The sequence below is a fragment of the Phytophthora cinnamomi genome, assembly GCF_018691715.1.
Source record: "Phytophthora cinnamomi strain GKB4 chromosome Unknown Contig45, whole genome shotgun sequence".
NCBI classification, from domain to species: Eukaryota; Oomycota; class Peronosporomycetes; order Peronosporales; family Peronosporaceae; genus Phytophthora; species Phytophthora cinnamomi.
In genome coordinates, this window is record NW_027150978.1 from 165085 (window position 1) to 187825 (window position 22741).

Here is a 22741-nt window from a genome sequence, read left to right on the forward strand (position 1 = left end):
CGCCATGTCCAGACTCATAAACCACATTGCACTCTCAAAGCCAATCAATAGATCGTCGATCAAAGGCAGAGGATAATTGGACAGTTGAATGAATCCATTCACCACTCGGTAGTCGATACACATCCGGATGTCCACGCCGTTCTTCTTCAGGACGATGACGATCGGGGAGGCCCACGGCGATTCGGAGTGTTCTATCAGCCCTGTCTCCAAAAGCTTCTTCAGCAACTCGTAGACCTTGACCGCTAAGTGTGGGGCGATTGACCTCGGACGCTGAGCAACTGGTTTAGCATCACCGACATCTAGATCACACCACACTCCACGAGCCGGCGCGGGGGCAGCATTCCCGTCTCCCAAGAATATCTTGTGGTGATACCTCAGGTGCGTGCGAAGTTGCTCCTCCTCGGCCGAAGTAGTCCGTCCAGATTCTCCGACATCGGCCTTCTCGATATCACACCTTGGACTCAGCTCTTGGAGTTCCGGAAGCATGGCCAGTTCGTCGCGCAGCTGAGCCAGTAACTCACTACCTTCGTGTATGTACACGGCTGGTTCCAAGTTCAGCTCTTCCGCACTCATCTGCATGCACCATTCGTACTCCACTTCGAGCCTTCGGACCGGAATAGACGATCGTTCAGGACTCCGTTCAAGGACCTCTGGAACACAATTGGTCAGACACTCATCGTCAAAACTGATCGCGTCATAAAACTCGTCCAAGTCCGAACCGGAGTCCTCATCCGGGTTCCTATCAGGATCTTCGATCGTTACCAGCTGGACCTTCGCAACTTCAGACACCGAGCTCGCATTCTTAACATTCTCGCCTGGTCCGGGTACCTCACCTGGAGCAGCCTCGGGAACCGTGCATTCTCTTTCGGACGCTCCTGATCTCTCGGTTTCCGAAAGGCGAGGAGTCTGATCCGGGCAACGACCTTCCGCCTTCACGCCAGGTTTAGGCTGCAGGCGCACCATGTGCACCTTCGCCGAATCAGCCGGTGACCGAGTGAGTAACTTCGTGGGCCACGGGTAATCTGGAGTCTGTACACACGGCGGTTCGGAACTCTGCTGCGCTCGAGCGAGCCGTTCCTCACGCTCTCTGAGCTCCCTCGAGTTGGTACTTTCATAAATCATCACTTGCCATTCTCGATACCTCCGTAATCCTGGACGGACAAACCTTCCGGCTGTCGGGAAAAATCCAAACTCCACAACCCGGGCCACCGCCGTTCGAGGGTCAATCCAGACTGTCTTGTCCGAAATGTTGACCACCTTCACAGCAACTGGCCAGGACTTCGCAGCATAGATAATCTGCGTAACCCAGCGGTCACCTCGACCAGCCCAAACGACTTCGCGTTGCGGATTGCTCTGACCGTAGTCAATTCGGACGACGGCCGCCTCACCTGGGGCTAAGTACAGACTCTCTTTCGGAGTGACGGCCAGGTCCAGGCCACGTCCCATGTGGTCCGCAGTCCGGCCAGCTAACAGTACCGTCTCTTCATCCGGCAGCTTGACCAACCCTTCCTGAGCACACAATCGAACCCCAGCCGAGTACATGAAGTTCATACCGAGAAGCACATCCACACCTTCGCCAATGTTCGCGACCCATAGTTCCATAATGTAGACCACGCGAGGTCCCAAGGTAATCTTCACCTCGGTAGTAGCCGTGATAATCGTCGGGACACCACCCAGTCCAGACACCCGGAGCTGTTTGCAAAACCTAAGCCGGAGTTTGAGCCTACGCGCAAGGTCCAAACTCACCATGCTAACAGATGCTCCGGAGTCCAGGAGGATATCCGTTCGATAATTGTTCACAGCACCATGCACCATCGCCACTTTCTTGGTGTCCTCAGGGTTGTGCTCTTTCCACCATCCGTACCTTTGGCCGGGCCCCAGTCGGAATTCGGGAGGGTCGCCTGAATTATTATCCCCCAGACGACCTTCTCCCAACCGAGACCGCTCCAAACGCTGTTGATCGGATAGGTACTTGTCGTTTTCTTCTGAAATCACAGTCATGCATTGATGGTTATCTTGGTGCTTGTTCCTCAACTCTGGTCCAATATACACTAGGACACACAATTCCGGGGTAGTCTTGAGCCCGACGCGTTCTGGATCCCCATCCAGCGGGCTTGTTAGTTTAACTGTTGTTCCCCAGAATCGGCGTCCCCATCCAGTAGTTGATTCCGGATAGCGGACGGAAGGTCCAGTGTGCCTTGACGAGCGAGAGTCTTCACAGCTTGGAACTTCTTCCACTCTTCACATTGGTCTTCATGAAACTTCTTGCAGAATAGGCAGGGTCGAACTCTGCACAGGCGGGCAGGGTGCCCTTTCCGGCCGCAGCGATCACACTTGAGGTCGGTCCAGCAGCTCTCCGTAGAATGTCCAAAATCATTGCAGCGCTCACAGAACTTGGTGCGGTTCGCAGTGTCGAAACGAGGGGACCGAGGTGGTGTTCGGAAATCTCCGCTCAAAGGAGGTCTCCAACCTGAATTCTCCATAATCCGGAAGACAGTGCTTGAAATATCTTGCACGCGATCTTCGTCTCGCCTGGAATCACCTCCGGTTGGCGCACCTCCAACAGCCGAGCTTGCCGTCGACGGAGCGGCAGGAACTTCTTCCACCGCATCTTGGAACCGCACTTCCCGATCATCTTCACCTTCATCCGACACATCTTCGTCCTGAACCACATACGCGCGGCCGGCACGCTTCGACTGGAACCGTCCGTGCGGAACATTGTCCGCCCGGAAGTCTCGCTTGGCCTGAGGAGCATCGTAGTCGTCGCCTTGGGTCATCCCTTCGTGCTGCTTTAGGACGTACTCCAAGTCACGTAGTCTCCGGATGCGTTGGCCTTGCAACGTCGATCGAAGGCGTGAGTCCAAGAGCTTCTTCGTGAACACCTTCAGATGACGTTCCCGCTCCTTGGACGACGAGTCGAAATCGATACCCGCCTTATCTGCCACCTTGTTCAGGCGATAGTAAAACTCTAGCGGGCTTTCTGACTTCCTTTGAACCATCGTGTAGTAGCGTTCGGAGTCTGAGGTCTTTGCTTTGCAATACATCTCACGGAACTCTTTCAGGAACTTCTTCCAGTCTCGTCTCACCTTCGGACGAAGGTTCGCGCGCCAGTTCCGGACGGCGGCGGACAACTTGAGCTTCATCTCGTATATCTTGACCTTGTCCGTCCATCCGCCCTGAGCCGCAATGCTTTGGAATCTCTCCAGCCACCTTGTCCGGACCGCCAGCGACGCCTTCTCATCGAAATCCTCCAGGCTGTTCGCATTCACATATGGCCGGAACGTGAATAGAGTTCCTCCGGGCCCTGCAACAGTCGGCGTGTTCGGGGCGACATCTTCAAACGACGAGCTGTCGGAGCTGTCGGAGTCCGAAGAACTCCCGTCGGAGCTTGAGCCAGAACCGGAACTATCCGGATCACCACGGTGCTTGGGGGTTTTCTTCGATTTCTCTCCACGGGACGAGGCGTCCCTTCCCCCTCGCTCTGTCGACTTGCCACTCGCAGACTTCCCCCGTCTCGCTGAGGCAGCTTGTGCCTTGCGCTGTGGCACGCCCTCCACCTGCGCCTTTCGTTCAGGGCGCGCGTCGGCGTGTCCTCGTGCGGAGGCGTCGGGGGCGCTCTCGGTCTTGGCGCGCGTCGGCGCGGCGTCGGCCTTGGTGGCGGCGCTGAGAGTCGCCCGAAGCTGGGCCGCCAGGAATTCGTCGAGGTTCGTCGAGGTCCGTGTGACATCTCCTCTGATTACGTCATCACTGATTACGCCACTGGATTCTGGACGCCTGACCTGACGACTGGTCGCCACTGGATTTTCCGTTGTCACATGAGGGTCCCGAGTTGCCGAATCAGGTCTGAACGCGAATGGTCGCGGAGGCGTCTGGGCGGATGTTGCACGAAGGTCGCGCAACTGTCCAGTCAGAAACTTCTGGACATTCTTGGCCGCCTCTCGCTCCTGGGCCCGCCCCGCGCGCATGTCTTCTAGCTCGCGCTGCAAGGACTCCATCATGGCCGCCATGCGCTGCGCTTCTTCGGCCTGACATGTCTCCGTCTGGGCACGATACTGTGCCAAGAGTGCGTCCGCTCGCTCACGTTCCAGACGCGCGGCTTCCAGTCGAGCGGCTTCCCGGGTCTCCGCCTCGCGGCGTGTCCAAGTGTCGTCGGCCGGGCTCCGGGTGGACTCCACCTTCGCAGGTGGGTCCTGAGCCGGCGGTCCGAACCTCCGAGCGACTTCCAAGTCCAGCTTGGTGTTCAGCTTCTCGAGCGCGGAGTCCTGGTGCCTCTCCATTCGGGCGACCGCCTCCTGCACCTGGAACATGGCGTTCAAGGCGACTTGCGTGCTTCCAGAACTGGCTGAATCATGGGATCGTCCCGAGCGGTACGAACGTTCAGACTGGGAGCGCCGGCTGGACCTGCGGCGGCGGCTATCATCGTCGCTGCTGGAACTTTCGGATGGCGACGGACTTCGACGCTTGGAGCGACGCCGGAATGCCTTCGACCTCCGTCCCCGGGCGTGCGATCGTTCGGACTCCGACATAACGACATCGTCCTGATCCACGCGCACCGGGTTCGGGGGGAGAGCTTCCTGGGTGACGTACATGGCCATCGCGGATTCGACCGGAGCCACTCCACCAAGCGTCTGGGCAGTCATCGCCATCGGAACGGCCGGCATGTGCGATCCAGCGTCTTGACCCCAGCTCAGTCCCGAAGAACCGGACGAGCTGTCCCTCGAGGTTCGCGATCCTGACGTGGCGCTAGCAAGCGACTCGTCCGAGCCACCTGACGTTCCGAAGAGACTTGACGATGCTCGAGATTCCGACTTGACCGAGGCATCCAGACCGGACGCCACACTGCCAGGTCGAGCGCCTTCCAGACTTCGGAAAGCAGACGACGACACAGACTGCGGGGACTCAGGCGTCGGGATGGACGACGGAGGTGCGAGCGCCGGCACACGTTGGACGCGCTTGGGTCCAGGCTCACTCACCGCGGGGCTCCTCGGACTTCGCGGCGTCTGAAGTCCAGACACCTTGAGCATCTGGATGTAGCCGCGTCCCAGCAACTCGACTTCGTGGTCGGTCATCTCCGCGTCAAGCTCCGGTGCAGCCAAGTCTGGACGCGATCGTTCGGGGCGAGCCGTCTGCGCTTGGACTTCGGTCGCCTTGGTCATCAGCTGCTTCAGCTCGGCCATCTCGATGGACAGCAACAGGAGCATCTCTTCGACGACGTGGCGGACCAAGTCCGGGTGCGCCTTGTTAGCTCGTGTCCGGAACCAGCCAGGAACCAAGTTCAGAAAACTGAAGCCGGACTCGAACAATTGCGTCTGAAGGACCGCAACACACTCGCGTGGGGAGAAGAGTCCGACCGGAATCGTCGCAGCCGTCCAGTCTCGGGTGACCCCAAAAGTCCGACGTGTCAGCTCCATCTCGGCGATCCAAGCGTCCGCCTCCACGGCCATCGACGTCCGCTTCCGTAAGTACTCAGAGGTGGTCAGGATAGCAGACATGTAAGCCGTTGAATCCAAATGAGCTTGAGGCCATTCATACTTGATGTTCAGAGGAACACTTCTTTCGGAGACGTCCCTCTCCCATCGTCGCACTTGGTCAGCCACATACGCTTTCACTTGAACTTCCGATGGAGACACCGGTGTCGGTCGGACTTGAGTCAGCGTTCGGGCAGAAGCCGTTGCGGAGGGCTTCGGTGAAAACACTTCCGTGTCCTCGAGCACTTGGTCTTCCTGAACCGTAGACAGGTAGGCTTCCTTCTTGACCGCCGGTTCGACCTTCACCAGCTGCACTTCGTCGTCCAGCTCGGAGTCAACTTCGACAACTTCGACGTCGTCAGCCGGACCTTCCAAAGGCTTCTTCGTTCCAACGTATTGGACTTCGTCGTCGACGTCCGAAGCCTCGACCTCATGTTCCGGTTGGGGGGAGTCCGAAACTCGACCACCCACCGGGGGCTCAACCACATCGGCGCCTCCCGCAGACGCCTTGGCGGACATGTCCGGAGCGGACTTGTCCTCGTCGTCCGGACCTAGCTTCGAGTCCGCCGACATGGAAGTGTCAGCATCTTCTAGAGCCGTCTCTTGGTCGCCGTTCTTGGACACTTGGTGCGCGTCTGGAACAGCGGGTCCAGAAGTCGTCGCGCTTGGAGCTGACGCTTCCTTCGCTTCCTTGGCAGCCTTGCGTTTTGCCGCGTTGGCCTTCCGGGCGTCACGTTCGACGTCTTCCAGAGGTCGATGCGGCTCGACTCCCAAGTTCGCAACTCGGCGCGACTGCCGGCTTGGTTCAGACTCCGCCGACTGCCGTCGCCCTTCCTTCTTCCTGCTTCCACTTCCAGCCATATCAACCACGGTTAGAAGATCGTTAGCAGTCAACACCTTAGATCTTAATCAATATAATATAAAAACAACTCGGTGAAATTCCACGGACTACCAAATCCGGGCACGCGCACCAGCTGTGGCGAGGCGGGTGAGCGCCTTTTGCCGCCCAGGTGTATAGCACGATGCCACGGGGCCGCCCGTCCGGAGAATTACTCCTCCTTACGGATTTTCCCAATGGGGTCAGACTCCGATAGCAGCACTAGGTGCTCCCAACGGAGGTGGCGTGTGACCTTGTGAATCCCTGTAGGTGTCGTTTATCTTCGATAGAACGAACTTCACCTGGTGAGTTGTCTTCACAATGATAAGGTCTTGAGTGTAGAGCGTTTACGTTACTTCAAACGTAGGTCTCCACGACTGGGGTTGAGATCACAAGCAGATCCTTCCAGCCAAACCTTCAAAATCAGAGAGTTAATATGCAAATATACAAATATACAGCCGCTACTTATTCTTTGGGGGGCCCTTGAGCGGGGGGCCCGTACACCAGTCTACTGGGGTTTCTTCCGGACCACCGGTCGAGTCCGAAAGCACCCTTCACTCACGCGCACCAGCTCCCGCAAGGAGATAATTAGCTCCAGGCGGAAGACTTTCCAAACGTTCAACTCCAAAAAAGGAGAACAACCTCCGGTCAGACAATATACAATCCTATCACACAGTAGCCAATCGATCGGATCTAGGGGTGACTACACACAACCTCCTAGAAACGCAGTTAATATGAAATGGGGCCTCCGAACGAAGGACCAACAACTGGAATATGAAATAGGACAGGTCACTTCGGAGCGCGCGTCGCCCGATCACCGCCTAACTTGGTCTTAGCCTTTGGGAGAGTTCCACGGCGGTATTCGCGGTCACGACGCGTCCAAGCGCAGGTCTTGTAGCTTAGGGCCGCCGGCAGGGTTAATCCCTCCGGTCGAGGCTTGTTCCTCTCGTTTACTTGACAGCACACCTCGTCCCTGGGGACGGGGAAGCACTTGCGCCCTTCTTGGCAAATTGAACTCTCTGATTATCTTTTCTTAGGCTTCTGTATCCACTGTTCTCTCTGGGATCAGCTCTTTTATCTTGGTTTCACTATAGTCGGGGCGTGGCGTAATCACGTCGCATGTCGAGCAGGTCATGGATAGGGCAGGAATCTGGTCAGTGCATAACATATCATGGTCGGTCGTCTTGGTCGGTCGTTAACATCTTGGTCGGAGCATACTTGAAACTTGGAAGGCCTTTCTGGGTACAAATCAGGCTGGGACAGGGCGCGACCGGTCGCCCATCGAAGATCTTCGTCCGGAGCCTGGTGTCTGGAATCCTGCGTCCGGGGTCCGGAGACCAATGAGTCTGGAGTTTGACTTGACTTTACTATGGCGGGAGTCTGGACGATCTTGAGCAATCTTCTTCGGCTCTCAGTCTGGACTTGCTTGAGTCTTCTTTCTCGCTTGTGTCTTCGCTCTTCTATTGTGCTCTTCCGTCGCGTGTCTTACGGGCCTGTCGCTGGCCGGGTCACTGAGCAGAGACTTGGGCAAATTTTCTGGAGCCGCTTCGTGTCACCATGCTGCCACGCGACTATGGCGTACAGCTGGCGCAGTGTCGCTTTCTTGTAGGTGACAACTGCGCCGTAAACCGCCGGCTGGCGACTCTTATGAGCGTGCCGTTTATTGGGTGCGCAAGCCACCGACTGAACCTTGCTGTTCAGGCAGACATGGCGGCGTATGAGGACGACCTAGCTGCTGTTCAGGCACTCATGGTCAAGCTACGTACTCTGACCCAATCTGCGAAACTACGGTAAGCCCTATTGTGTATATGTGGTGTGTCAATATGTTTCTAACACAATTTGTGTACTTTTGTAATTTTGCAAAAATGGTTGAAAACTCCACTTCGGCCTGTCATCCGCCAGGACACGCGCTGGAGCTCTACGTTCGAGATGGTACGGCGCTACCTCAAGCTCCTCGAGTTCCTCGACGTCGAAGACGACGACATCATGGAGCTGCTGCCGCCGCCGGCGGCGAACAAGCGACTGCGCGCCCTGTACCAAGAGCTTTGCGATATCGAGTCGGTTTCTAAGGCCCTTCAAGGCCACGACGTTGACCTGCTGGATGTCCGCGAGTGGTTTGACTAGCTGATTGCTGTCAAGCCACAATATGAGCGCTTCATTGGTAAGTTTATAATTGTGGAAGTTGTGTTTATTAATTTAACTGACAATTATATAATGTTTTTATTCTGCAGGACCTCGGGCCAACATTGTGCACAGCCCAGACTTTGAGTCTGGCTGTGTTCGCGTTCTTCGCGGGAAGGCGCAGCGACTGACGCGGGCTGAAAGGGTCGCTCTGCAGCCTTTTGAAGCTGTCAGGCCTGACGACGCAGACGCAAGTGAGGAAGCGGAGGAGGCAGCCGCGTCGTTCGTGGAGCGTCTTCGTAAGCGCCGGCGGCTTGCACAGGACCGTGTTGAATATGAGCAGCTGAAGAGCATTCCACCCACGTCGAACGTGGTGGAACGCTTCTTCAGCATTGCTCGGGTGACGTTTGGTCATCAACGACACGGACTGCTGCCGCGCACGCTTGAGACGATTTTGTTTCTCAGCCAGAATCGGTCGTATTGGGATGCAACGACTGTGGACAACTTACGCTAGATGATATGTGTTGTTAATAGACTACATGCTTTCCATAATGACATTATTTATTGTGTTACGTTGGGGCACTGCCATAATTTAATGTTATGTTGATAGGAGCGTCATGGGATAATTTATTCAGCTCCGCACAACCTACTAAATAAAAATGCCATATTCGGAGCCCCTGCTTCGATTATCCTCAATTTAGCTCCACCTCCTGCGTCCGTATCGGTGCTCTCCATCGTGTTTGCTCTGGCTGCGCGTGATTCCTTTGTGAGGTCCAGTTTTGTGGCAACGTCTGTCTGTCTAATTGAGATTCTGAAACGCACTCACATACAACATTAGCCTATCACATACACACATTAGCATACTGAAACGTAAACACATGCATTACATAATAAAATCAAGATAAATACATACAATCATGTGGGTTATCGCGGCGTGCCGACGCAGCGGTAGTGTTGGTCTTGTGCTCTAACTTGCACGGAATGACGATGCCTTTGTTCCTGTGGATGTCTGGAACTAGTGCTTTATGCGGCTGGCCTGCTGTTCGAGTCTGGGCGGAATTTACGGTAGATCGTCTTCGTGCTGGTGTGGCGTTAGCCTTGTGCGGCGATCTTGTCCGGACACCACTTGTGAAGATGCTACGTCCCTGATGGTTTCACGTTCGCGTTAGCACTGCGTCCCTGGCAGTGCAGCGTCCTAGCTGGTGCGACGTTCGTGCTGGTGTCGCGGCGTCCGTGCGCGTGCGATGTTCGTGCAGTGCTCGTGTTGGTGACGCCCGTACTAGTAAGCTCTGGCGGGCGTTTCCGCGCCATTACCTCTACCATAATTCATTCCATTAGATAATGGCGCAAAAGTACCTCCACGTCTCTCGTTGTGTGTTCGCATTCTCCAAATCATTGAAGCCTTGACTGTGGTAACGTGTATCTTGCCGATATCTTTCGGTGTCGGTCTTATATACATCAGTGCTCCAGCCACCGTTTAAACCAATTGTTGTCCCATTTCAGCAAATCACTGGCACAGGGGGGACATAAAATGTTTCAACTTGATTCTTTACATCCAATGAGAACTTTTGATTCGCAGTACCGTAGTGAAATGAAGGGGACAAAATCCTTTCCTTCATGAGTATTTGAGCACCTACACCTAACAACCACTCAACAGAAAGTATCGTGGTGAAATAAATAGGGCCAAATTGCCTCGGTTGATGGCTTAATATATTAGTTTGTATAGTATAATGAAATCAAGTCGAAACCGAGCGTTTTCGAAAGGGCTAATACCCGTAAGACCAGCGATTTCAGAAGTCAATGCCCTCTTGGTTTTACCTCCGACGGCGTCGCCATGCCATCATTGCAGATTTTCTTCTGAGGTAAGCCGCTTCAGGATGATGTTGATGATAGGTGGATCTTTGTTAAAGGTGTCGTTCTCCTAGCTCACCGGGAATCGCCGTTCCTTGGTCTTGGACGTGATGAACGCTAGAGTTCGCGCTGCAGTTGAGAACTTCACGCGCGCGCACTTCCGGAGGAAGAAAACAATGGAAATGTTTCGAAATTGCAAATCAGTCCAATTGGCTCTGCAGTCGTTTAAACTCGATTTAGGCGTCAAGAAATTCTGACAACACGATTGATTGGCTGAAAATCAGTTTGTTTTATGTCTTTAGGCTCAGCTCAATTTTGATACACCCTAATACAGATTATAAAATCAAGTTTCAAACGTACTGCTTCGTCGTGGCGGCCGTCCGTTATGTATGTTAAAAGGTCGGAGAAGTCAGTAAACTTTTGATTGCGTCCCTGCGCTTTCAACGTCTGTGGACCTACGAGTTTTTTGCCTACTTTGTCCATCCGTCGAAAGTCCCGCGCGCAATGGTGAGCTCGTGCGCCGCCACCTCGACTTCAACCTTGTTTACTAAATCTAGTATTTCTCACTTGCGCCTGATTGAGAAGCGGCGCTTGGTACGCATTCTTTTCGGAACTAAGTGACGTTTAGGTGGAGCGAGTGCGTGTTTTGCTACGACCTATCCAATATGTTTTGGTAGGCAATTGACCCCAAAAAATCCCTAATGAAGCGTTTTAATAGGTTAATAGTGTTACAGTGCGCGCCAAATCAATAGTACCACCAAATTTGAAGTACGTTTTTGGCAGTTGCTCAGCCTCCAGAACGAGTTGAGCGCTGCTATTTAGATATGTAGTCCCTACTGTGAGTACTATTAGGGGGGGTTGGCTAACAATCGGGATATCGGACTCCTTAACAGGGCTCCCATACAAAAAGCCACTTTTGGCTACTGCGACACGAAATAGTACCAGACCCTTTTTTTGGTCAACCATACAAACTTCTATATTAAAATAGTGAAGATCAGTAGCTAGTAAATGGATGGTACAGAGCGCATTGTGATTAGCGGTTGTGCGCGCCCGGGGCCTCCCTCCTCGCTCTCATTATTAAATGGGCCGCGGCAAGGCCCTAAGCAAGGAAGAGCACTGGTGGATCGTCGGACTGGCCGACGCGGGGCTGTCGCTGCAGGAGATTGAGCGACGAACCGGCCGCGCACGGACCAGCTTGAGGAGGGTCGTTGCCGAGGAGAGAGGGCCACAGACCGACACCGACACGGGCAAGGTAGGCAAGGCAGGACGGCAGGCGTTTCTCAGCGAGAGGGAAACCAGGCTGCTGGTGAGGGCTGCAGCTACAGGAGCACACACGGCGGCAGAGCTCACGTCGAAGTACGGCTGCAAGGCCTCTGTCCGCACGGTGCAGAGGCTGCTGCACGACGTGGACTTTCTTGTCTACACTAAGATGAACCTGACGTTGCCGCTTACGGCCGCACACAAGCAGGCAAGGATGCTGTGGGATGAGACGCACATCCTGACCCCAGGCAAGTACCCTTTTTGACTTATTTCTTGCAAGAAATATTGCAAAATTGTTTTTACTGTAGCCACATGGGATTACACTTTTTGATCAGACGAAAAAAAGTTTAATCTGGATGGGCCGGATGGCTACAAGTACTACTGGAGGGACCTGCGCCGTCCGGCCCAGTCGTACATCCGGCGTCAGAATAGGGGTAGTGTGATGGTCTGGGGGGCGTTCAGCGCCCAGGGGAAGAGCCAGCTGCGCGGTCGCCAGAACTCTGGCCACTATATCCATACTTTTTCGGAGTATTTACTCCTGTTTGCCCACATGCATCACGGCAGGGATTTCATGTTTCAACAGGATAACGCGTCGATCCACGTCTCCAGAGAGACGAAGGAGTTCATGGACGAGATGGACGTCAAACGCATGGAGTGGACCGCGCGATCCCCTGACTGGAACCCGATCGAGAACGTCTGGGGCAAGAGGGTTTCACGTGTCTACACGCATGGACGACTGTACAACTCAGTTGCAGAGCTCGAAAAGGCTATTCTATTAGCCTGGGAGTCGATTGAGAAGGAGTACTTGCAACGCTTAGTTGAGTCGATGCCCCGCCGGTGCCTTGTCGTAGTTAAGGTGAAGGGTGGACTGACAACCTATTAACCAGCTCTATTTTAATATAGAAGTTTGTATGGTTGACCAAAAAAAGGGTCTGGTACTATTTCGTGTCGCAGTAGCCAAAAGTGGCTTTTTGTATGGGAGCCCTGTTAAGGAGTCCGATATCCCGATTGTTAGCCAACCCCCCCTAATAGTACTCACAGTAGGGACTACATATCTAAATAGCAGCGCTCAATTCGTTCTGGAGGCTGAGCAACTGCCAAAAACGTACTTCAAATTTGAGGGTACTATTAATTTGGCGCGCACTGTACAACCAAAGTCCATAGTAATTGTAAAGAACCACTCTGATCGCCGGCCCTTTGTGTTGCTAGATTTTTTGTTGTTGTCTGTGACAGTGCATACTGGTAACGAACGTTGCAGCAAATGGAAAGCAAATACAATTTCTTGTGGTAATAGCATCACCAATTGCATTCAGCTTGCTTTTGAGAAACCTAACCTGAGTTTAAGAGGTGTAACCAGCTAGAACTACGAAGAGTATTGCTGAATGTTAACAATTTCAATCATCTCTAAGTACTTTCAAGCGTGCCAGCGTCCCAAACCGAATCGACTCATTCGTCCCATTTGTATGAAGTTATATGCTGCAGCGACTATTCCCATACAGCGGCGGCTGGTCTGATTATAGCTTACACTAATAAACCATTACAGTCATGCTACCGTCGTGAACTGTTTGTCACCCAACGCTCCGTTCGACTGCCGGATAGAGGGCGTAGTGAAGACAGCTCGGATTTGTAGCTGGTACGTCTGATGCCGCACCCATCCATATGCAACCCGATTGAAGGTAGTTTGCCTAATATTTAATCACAAAACAAAGATTTACTTGATTATTGTATAGGTTAATTTAGCATCTTGATAACGCATAACAATCATTGAACCATAAGTATATGACTAACGCGACTGTAGCGGGAAACCATCGGATACAGCTGCTTGCAAATGTCGCCAAGCATTGCATATTCTGTATCAACATGCTCATTGTCAACAAATTGTCTCACCACTGTGTGCTACATATTGCGATCACTATTAGGAACGAAAACGCAGCAAACGAGACGTACATACAATCCATGTTAGTCTTCACTATATCTCGCTATTCTATTTTTTTTTCAAAGTACAACTACGGGACAATCGGTATTCCTTCACACTGCTGCAAATTGGATCGACAAAGTTGTAGATTCTGAGAGAATTGCTCCTCTCAAGGCTTAGCGACTATCCGACCGCAAGTTTTGGGCCCTGGCAAACTTAGACGCATGCCATATATTGGTTCGACCAGGCGAGTGTTTCTCGCTCTGCAGGCCCTTGTTGGTCCAACCTGCGTTGTACCATCGACTTTTTAAGAGTCATTTAAAGATTGGGTGGCAAACCGGAGCGGTAGTGAAGGTGACTACCACGTTGATGCCCCCAGTTTGAGATGTGTGCCAACAGCTCGCCATTTTGCATGACCCGTGCCTAATGTACATCGATGGTACCGCATGTCACATCCGCAACATCATGCCGGTTTCTACGACTCGTACACAGAATGCTGAAATTGTTCTGTGACTTAACCAAACGGTATGGTGTTCAAATTTTGTGTATTAGCCCTCATGCTAATTGGATGCATGTAGATGTGGCGCGCGACGGAACCTTTATAATGCATCGTTTCATGACCTGGCTCGCGCACACAAGTTTCTTCTTTTCTACACGACAGACACAGTTGCTACAATGTATGGACAACGTGACCGCTACAAGCCTCCCTACCACCTTAAACTGCAACCAACGTTTGGACGTTTGGCGACACCAGCGACTAGCCAACCGAATACACCATATGTTTTGACATATAATACAATTGTTGAGCCAATTAGAGCCGATTTCTGACCGTACAACCAACTTGATCCCTTTCCCCAAAGTTTTGACCAGCTGAGAGCATTTTGTTTATGGAAGTTTTATTTAAAACCTACTTGGAATTCGTCAAGCAGACCTCAAAATCAGAATCTACGGGTGAAGGTTACCCTTATATCTAAATGTAGGAACGCCACCACCTTTCAGGTGAAAATGACCCGTCTCCGCGTTACACACTTTTTTGGTCGGTATAATGATAAGTGTGGCCATATTATATAATCGTGCATCTTGGATAATCATTCCACAGGTATTAAAATTATTTCCAATTTTGCCTTTAATCAAGAAAAGTACCTGATTGCAGTAAACTCCTGAATACAATTTACGTGATATATTTTGTTTCGAGTACAGATGATCAGTTTTCAAGAAAAGTGAAAAACAAAAGAGGTGGGCTGGTTTTCAGGTTCTTTATGGTAAATAGTTGTGGCACGACTAATTAAACAGAAAAGTGACCTTTTTTGGTTTTTGTAGAGAATGTATAAATACTCTTGCTTGGATGGATATTCCTCTAGAGATAGGTGATGCGGTATCTCGAACTACCTAACTTTTTATTTTAAAGATACACTGTGCCTCAATGGAACCTACTATGTCATCGATTCCAGCATATTGTATATTATTTAGTTCTTGTTTACTACCTTCTGTAACTGGATGTCCACATTCCGCGAGACCAGCAGCCCCCGACGCTTTAAATCGTCGTTTTTGTCCATCGACCATCATGAGCCGACGGAGAAGTGAGGTTTTCCTTTCTTGGTACAGGTATGATGCAGTCATCGATTTGCAGCCTGCTGTTGCTGGGCGTCTCTGCCGCTGCCGGGTGGTTTAGAGTCCGCTGCATCTTACCGCACCTAGCTTCCAATAGCTGAGACCACGTTTTCAGCTCACAGAAAATCATTTTTTTCTTGGGGGGATAGTGTGAAACACATTTATTGCATAAATCTCAATAACCCTTCTTTACTCAATCCCATTTGAACATTTCTACCAGTGTTAGGTCATATTTTATAATTTACGGGTTTATGGTAGTTCTTGGTTACATCTTGTCGATCCCTTCCATTATTTTCAGCGGACCAAGCGCAAGGGTCTAACAAAACGGGCTACCTATTTTGTTCAAGAAAAGGTCTGGGCTCCGCGGTAATATCACTTTAGAAACGTTATTAGAATTTGAACTATGTAGATTCGCTGCGGCAACTTCGAGTGGCACATTTAAAATGACCGACTATATTTCACGAAGTGGCTACGACTACTGTGGCCTAATCACGTTTAAATAGGGCCACTGCGTTCCAGTATTTTGACATGAGAGGGATTGTACTAAAACTTAAGATCCGAAATTATAATTGATAGGTGGAGACATAGGAGGTACTACTAAAATGGACCCCTATTCGATCCACAATTAGTGCTTGGAACGACTTAACCAAAATCGAATCACACGTTGCGTTAGGAACGTTAAATCAAAGTACCCGGGCATCGGGGTCGGCGAGCCAGAAACTAGTATATCTAAGGTGTCAGTGCGATGTCGAATTCACTCGACTCCACGCTTACGGAGACTAAAACAAGTAGAGATCATAATGGGTTAATTTCATATTTTGCGATATTGTATTATAATAACGGAAATTCCCGATTAATACCCTCTACCCAAATAGTACCCTCTCAGAGTAACCCGTAGTAACCCTACAGTAACTCACGTACCCTACCCTGCTCTGATGACCAGTCATCTTGTCACACCTCACTTCACTATAGAACGCAGCCCCAGCCATTCACTAGCGCTGCCTGCACACGTTCGCAGCACCCCAACACCGCCTCATTCGGCAAAATGCCATCAAGAATCCCCATCAGCAATTGGCGCAAGCAGCAGGTTCTCCGCTGGATCGAGAGCGAAGGCGGCCAAGTTCCTACCCGAGCCATCAGGCACTTCCGTGCGCAGGGTTTGAAGCTGGACGGTGGCAGCGTGCGACGGTGGTGGCGCGACCGTGAGAAGCTGCTAGCAGCAGACCCAAGCATGCGCCGGCTTCCAGGTGGTGGTCGGCGTCCCCTTTCGGCTGCCATGGAGGACGCCCTGTACGACGAGATCGTCGCCAAGCGGCTACGGAAGGAAAAGGTTACGCGCGCCTGGATTGATCACATGGCCAGGGTGATATATGCCTCTCACCACGATGACGACGCTGTGTTCGGTGGCTTTGCAGCCTCCCCACACTGGATCACCGGCTTCATGCGCCGCTACGGCCTCTCCTTGCGGCGACGCACGAACCTCACCACCCTGACGGACGAGACGCTCGTGGAGCGCGCGGTTTCCTACATGAAGTTCCTACGCAGCGCTGTCCCTGCCATGGACTTGAACCGCACCATCCTGATGGATGAAACGGCCGTGTACTTCGAAGATGCGCGCAACCAGACTGTGGACATAACCGGCAGTCGCCACGTTGTGGTACGCTCCACGGGGTTTTCGTCCATGCGCATTACGGCGGTGCTGGCTGTATCGGCCACGGGCAGAAAACTTCCACCTCTTTTGATTTGAAAGGCAAAGCCTCACCCACTTTTGCTAAAATTGGTGGGGTGTACGTGGCTCATCAGCCGCGCGCATGGGTTGACAGCACGTTGCTCAAGCGCTGGATTGATCTGGCTTTTCCGCTGGTCGACATGCGCGAAGGAAAACATCTGGTTTGGGATTCGATGCGCGCTCACATCTCCAAGGATGTGAAAGCGAAATGCGCGACTCGCAAGATCAACATGTGCGGCATTCCTGGGGGCCTCACGCCCTATCTACAAGCAGGCGATATTGGTATCTACAAGACGTTCAAGGATCTACTCTACATGTAGATCAACGCCTGGAAGGAGAGCGACAAGGTCGAGTACACTCGCTTCGGCAACCCGCGCATGCCGGCGGTGGCTGTGGTTTGTGAGTGGGTAAGGAAGGCATGGCGCGACACTGACAGCAACACTGTCATTAACTCAGTCTCTGCTGCTGGGTTTGCAGACAGCTACCTGGACTGGCACGTTGCGAAGCACGACGTGTATGGTGAGCAATTCTGTACAAGCTGGGAAGCCGCTGACGAGGACCACGAGGATATGGACGACTTTAACCTGGACGAGCTGCACGACGCTCTTGATGATGCTGCACTGATCAACGAGTAAGCTAAGGTAGCGATGTAACCTTTTGGTAATACAGAGTAACCTTTCGAGATTTTGTGAGGGGTACTATTAAATAGTGTCCGGGGTATTATTCCGTAAGTTCCGTTAGTAGGTAAGGGGAGCTGTAAATGAAGGTCATCTGACGTGACGTACTCTGTAAAGCGTTTATGGCTGAATTTTTCTAGTTTGTCAGTGGACCAGGTTTACCACGGGGTTGAATAATTGCAGTCGTGTACTTCTGAAGCGTTTGATGTTTTTTGGCGTTTTAGTAGAAATACGGTCTGCCATCTTCTGTCTGGGTAAATAACGGGTAATTATAGTTGCAATTCATACAATACATGGTGATATATATAGAAGTAGTTATAGTCTGGTGCCTAGTAACATTAAATCAACTCGTACGCTTTCTCGGCGAGAGGTCACGTTTTTACCCTTTAACATGTCTTGAAAGACAAGGTACGAATACCCACGCGATAAGGAGCGTTTTTCGCCTTGTTCCCAAACTTCAACTTCATCTCCATAGTCTTATATGACAAATTAAAAGCGTGCATGGTGTAATCATCACGTAGTCATGTTCAATACACATACCAAGACGTAGATCCTCCCACTATGGTGAAAAGAGCGCCAAGGTAAAGCGCCTACAAAACCAAAGCACCACGCCCGCAAAATACGTGGACAGGCGCAACCCATTTTACTCCCGTAATACATCTGCAAAAACAAATGAGAATTACACGAACATATATTAAATAGTACGGTACTTTTCCACGCGCCTATTTGTCCAACACAACACAAATAGCGCACAAGTCTACGCGCGATGACCCATGGGCGGTGTCCGCGCGGCGATTCCACGTCCGCTAGGCGGCTGTCGTGGCTGAAACTCGGCACATACTTTCGAGGTGTGTACAGCCAGCTTGCGTTACAGGATTGACGTAGAGAACTAGACGTATGAGAGAAGTTGACATATCTCAGCTCGGGTTAATGTTTGGTGCTTTTGTTTGTATTGCATGAGCAGATGGGCATTAAAATCACGATATAATTCTTGCTAGTGGTCCTATTCGTCCACACTCTCATATAGAAAAAAGTCTCGTCCTCAAACGCGCAGTGAGGTGAATGCAGATATCGAATAGCAACCATGTAGCTTACAACTGAACTACGTGTATTTAAATGCAAGCGCAGAAGTATCTGGGCCAGTGAGATGTTATAGAAAACTTTGCCCCGCATAATTTTAAAAGAATATTCCACAGTTGTAAATGTCGACTTGGTGATGGAGCTCGAATACACAGGGAATAACGTGGTATCTGGATTTCTTCGCACGTGACGAACTAGAGACAATCGTGTTGGCCAACGTTTTGACGTTGTCGAAGTAGGTGGAGTACATAGGTTCTTATATTCGAACTTGAACCTTCGCGGTTTCTATCGTGATGCTGCGCAAACGTACACCGTCCCAGCTAATAGGTAAAAGAATGGATTCCTTACTCAGGTCAGCAATGAGATGGTTGAGCGCTGGTTTACCAATTCGAGAGACCCCACTCTCGACACTACTGGTTCACCCAGGCTCGATAAAAACTACTCCCTCTCCCCCTCCAAATAACTTGGGTTAGAAGCAAGTACATTGTAGCATCTCCGACAGTCCTGATTCAAGTGCTACAGCTACTTCAGAGATAATAACAATATCACATATTTAATTTGCTGCTCGTGTAAATTATAACACAGAAAGACGTTCACATTAAATACATACGACGCTTATCAGTAGAAACCAGTGGGAGATTTTGTAACCGGGCTATAAGGTCAAAGCTGCTAGGGGAGCTAAAATCAGAGGCAATTTGCATTGTGAGGTCGGTCTTCAGACAGTCGAGTGTCTGAGATGGTGGCAGTCGTAGCCGTGCTCCACCGCTTCTTAAGAAAAGGCATATTGCTCTATACTACTTGGCTTAGTCCCACAAAAGTGGCATTTTCAGCTGGGCCGGTCTCTGTCATTTCGGTGTCAGCGGTACTGATGAAGTTCTTGAGATATCGGGAGCTGCTGATATTCTTGATAGCAGCGCCCTTCTAATCATAAAAGCTGCAACTCGAGGATCCTTAACAAACCTGAACAAATAAATATGTGTAGTTCAGATGACGCATCGCTGGTTGGCGGCTTGGGCAGCCAACATAAACGGGCAAATTTAGAGACGCCCGTCCATCACGGGCATCCCGATTGGCCATGTTACCGGGGTCGTTGGGGTCGCCATGGGTGGGGTTACTGGTAACTCGAGCAGAAGCGTCGGCCACTACCGCGTTGCTCATCGGCTCAAGTGCACTGGTACTCAGCCCGCTATACTTGCACCCACTACGCTTGTGCCTGGGGTCCATAGGCCTACTGCCACTGCGATCGCTGTCCATGGGTGTGTTATACCTGAGTTCGCCTGTCGTGGACGCGGCGCTACTTCGCTCGGCGGCTGCAGGAGTGCTGCCGCTTGGCTTGGCGGTCGAGCGCTCGGTTGCCTAGTGCCGGAGGTGGGCGGCGGTTTTCGTTTTGCCCGGAGGGCACGTACAGGGGTTCCATGTGTTTGGCGGTCAAGCGTGCGGTTAGGTTTTGCTCGGCGGTCCTGGATCCTCGGCCAGCTGTTGCGGTTGCCTGAATTCGGAATCACAGTGGTACGACCCGAGTGGTGCGACAGTACAATTGACCTCCTCCAGAATGGATTGTTCGCGCTGTGACACCTCCTCTTTCAACTGTAGGATTACAATGTCTAATAAATCTGACCACACACCTTAATTTGAAGTTTTCGTTCGGCACCGCGAATTCGGGTATTTGATTGTAATATGTAAGTTTGGCGAGATTCACTGAACCGTGATCGCATAAGCGGTTCGAGTAGAATCAAACACACGATCTTCGTAATGCTGCAATGTCAATCCACTCCAGTCCTTTTCTTCATTTTTCCGCCCGGATCTAGGCGACGCTCCCAAACGAACAGCAGTTCGAAATCGGAGAATTCGTTCCACTAACCCAAAGGATACTATTGTGGATGCTGAGACGCTTAGCCGCCTCAGTCGGTTTCCATTCGAAGTAGCATTGCTATAATGCCTTAATTGCTTCAAATTTTTCGACCTCTGTAACTTCCACCTTTAGGTGTTTGTTTCTCCGCCTCAACTTACCTGTTGCACGTATATTCGACCCAGTCGAATAAACCCACATAGCGCTGAAACCGGGAGCAAGGGCTCAAAATGAGTGTTAGGTGAATCAGTTATTTTTGCTTGAACCTAATCGCGCTTTCTCCGCTGCCTATTTATCGTTTCAAGCCGAACACATGTACAATTGGACAGGACCGACTTATCCTGGATGTGCGTTGCGGTTTTAATCTATTGGGTCGACTTAACCCGCATACGTCATAACCGTAATCTAGTAACTCCCTCGGCTCTAATTTGTCAACATTTTCTGTCAAGAGCAGCACTCCGTTCTTGTGGAGCAATGTAAAGATAGAATCTGTAAAGATAGAATCCGTTCCAACATTACCTTTGATAGATTCAGGTGTTCTCCTACACAGATCAGGTAGCGGCGTGCGAGGACACGTATGATTTCACCTCGTTCTCAAATTCCCCGCCGATTTGTCTCTCGACGACAATATGCGGGTGCAGAGCGAGACCGTCCACCCGCACCAAAACCGCTACCGTGATGTGCTCGATGTACAAACCAGGGGTTAGCGATAGCGCTTCGCGAGCATTCACTTCGTGAACCGTGGTGGATTTCCGCCTGGCCCATGTTGAATACCCCCTCTCGATTGATACACATTTTTTGTCGAAACTAAGTATACAATAAAAAAATGTTCAGCATTATTTATCATTGAATTTGAACCTATAATTGATTTGATTGGATCAAGCTCATGAGGTAGGCAAGGGGACTTTGTGTCACTACAAAGTGCATCATGCTGCTGATGGCTACCAAATTTGACACGGCATTTGCGGCGCGAACAAATTGCGATCTTTTGTCGTGGCCACTTCGTTTCTCAACGCGTAACAATCTTGTTATACGCACAAAGCGACTAAACGAAGAGCATATATGCAGGGTACTAATCTTTATTTGTTAAAATGGTGCTTAATGGATTTGTTCAATGTGTATTATAGTGGCTGACACTATAATTTATGCGAAAATGGAGGTCACACAAACTTCAAGAAGGGGTAGTGTTTGGCGCGCATGAATCCGAGATACTGTCGCACCACTGCCACACGATTTAGCGCGAACGCCCTAGGACTCAGTCTGTAGCTCAGGCCACCAACGTTCATTTGCGGGTGCACGTGACTGCCTGCATTAGCGAGTACGGGGTCTTGTACCATGAGACGCGCTTCGGCCCCAACAAGTTTGCCAATACGAACGACTTCACCCACAATCTGTTGCACCACGTTAGGAATCAGAGTGAGTTACCGCTGTCGGACATTGTGCTCGTGCTCGCCAACGCTCCTTGCCACGGTGTGGAGCAAGTGTCCCAAGAAGATGAGTTCTCCTCTGTTAATCTGCTGAGATTAGAAACCTACTCCCAGATGCTGACCCCGATTGAAAGTGCGTTCTCATCTCTCAAAGCAAGCATGAAAGCTTTCCCGCGTGAAAGCCGAATATAAATTTTGGGCAAGTATCACTGCCAGTCTTTCTTGCAAAGAGCGTCACACCTGTGCATTCTACAAGCTGCCTAGACGGAACACTGCCGCTCATTCTACGTCACACACTGTGATTCGACGTGATGGTGACCAACATGCAAGACATGCCACTTGGGAGCTAAAGCGCACCAGCAACATTGCTTCCACTCCCTGCATTCAGTCTTTTTTCTTTGACAAGATGTGGCAGGTGATATTTCTAACAGGAAAAACAATTCGGGCGTGATCTTCACGGATTTCAATTTCCACTGAGTGGATTTGGTCTGGCACTTGCCGAACTACGCCTGGAAAAGATGTACACCCAGACAGATCAGAACGGCAGTCTGTACCGTATGGACCAGAATTGGGTTTTTATCGACAATGCGGGTCATCTGGCGATTACCGTTCGTGTGACCAAAATACCAATCACTCATTGATTTTTAGTCAGATTTTCACACAACCTAAAACGTCCTGTAAAAGTGGGGTTGGTTTACAGGCTACCGTCTTACCCCGCATATTAGGCATACGGGCTTTAGATGAATATGACGGTGCACCTGGGTCCTATTTGTTTACAAAGCGTATGTGCTATACCTGGAACCAACCGCAGATGTCCGAAACTGAAGTAGGTGGTGGGTCATGGAATCTGACTGAGCAAATTAACCTTGGCCCTTA

At 51.1% G+C, this 22741-nt stretch overlaps 4 protein-coding genes across 4 annotated transcripts; all 4 read left to right on the forward strand.

Moving 5' to 3' along the window:
* Positions 1-8274: 8274 nt before the first annotated feature.
* IUM83_15597 (uncharacterized protein) lies at positions 8275-8980 on the forward strand (the record flags this gene model as incomplete). The annotated part of the gene is made up of 3 exons (XM_067940429.1): positions 8275-8406; positions 8470-8506; positions 8577-8980. The coding sequence occupies 3 exons, from the start codon at positions 8275-8277 to the stop codon at positions 8978-8980; spliced, it is 573 nt and encodes a 190-aa protein (XP_067790575.1).
* Positions 8981-11398: 2418 nt separating this feature from the next.
* Positions 11399-11842, forward strand: IUM83_15598 (putative retroelement; the record flags this gene model as incomplete). The annotated part of the gene is made up of 1 exon (XM_067940430.1): positions 11399-11842. One exon carries the CDS (start codon positions 11399-11401, stop codon positions 11840-11842), a length of 444 nt encoding a protein of 147 aa, XP_067790631.1.
* A 177-nt stretch (positions 11843-12019) lies between these two features.
* On the forward strand, positions 12020-12460 carry IUM83_15599 (putative retroelement; the record flags this gene model as incomplete). The annotated part of the gene is made up of 1 exon (XM_067940431.1): positions 12020-12460. One exon carries the CDS (start codon positions 12020-12022, stop codon positions 12458-12460), a length of 441 nt encoding a protein of 146 aa, XP_067790630.1.
* A 3688-nt stretch (positions 12461-16148) lies between these two features.
* On the forward strand, positions 16149-17152 carry IUM83_15600 (Pogo transposable element with KRAB; the record flags this gene model as incomplete). Its single annotated transcript, XM_067940432.1, has 2 exons — positions 16149-16760; positions 16907-17152. The coding sequence occupies 2 exons, from the start codon at positions 16149-16151 to the stop codon at positions 17150-17152; spliced, it is 858 nt and encodes a 285-aa protein (XP_067790594.1).
* Between the last annotated feature and the right edge of the window lie 5589 nt (positions 17153-22741).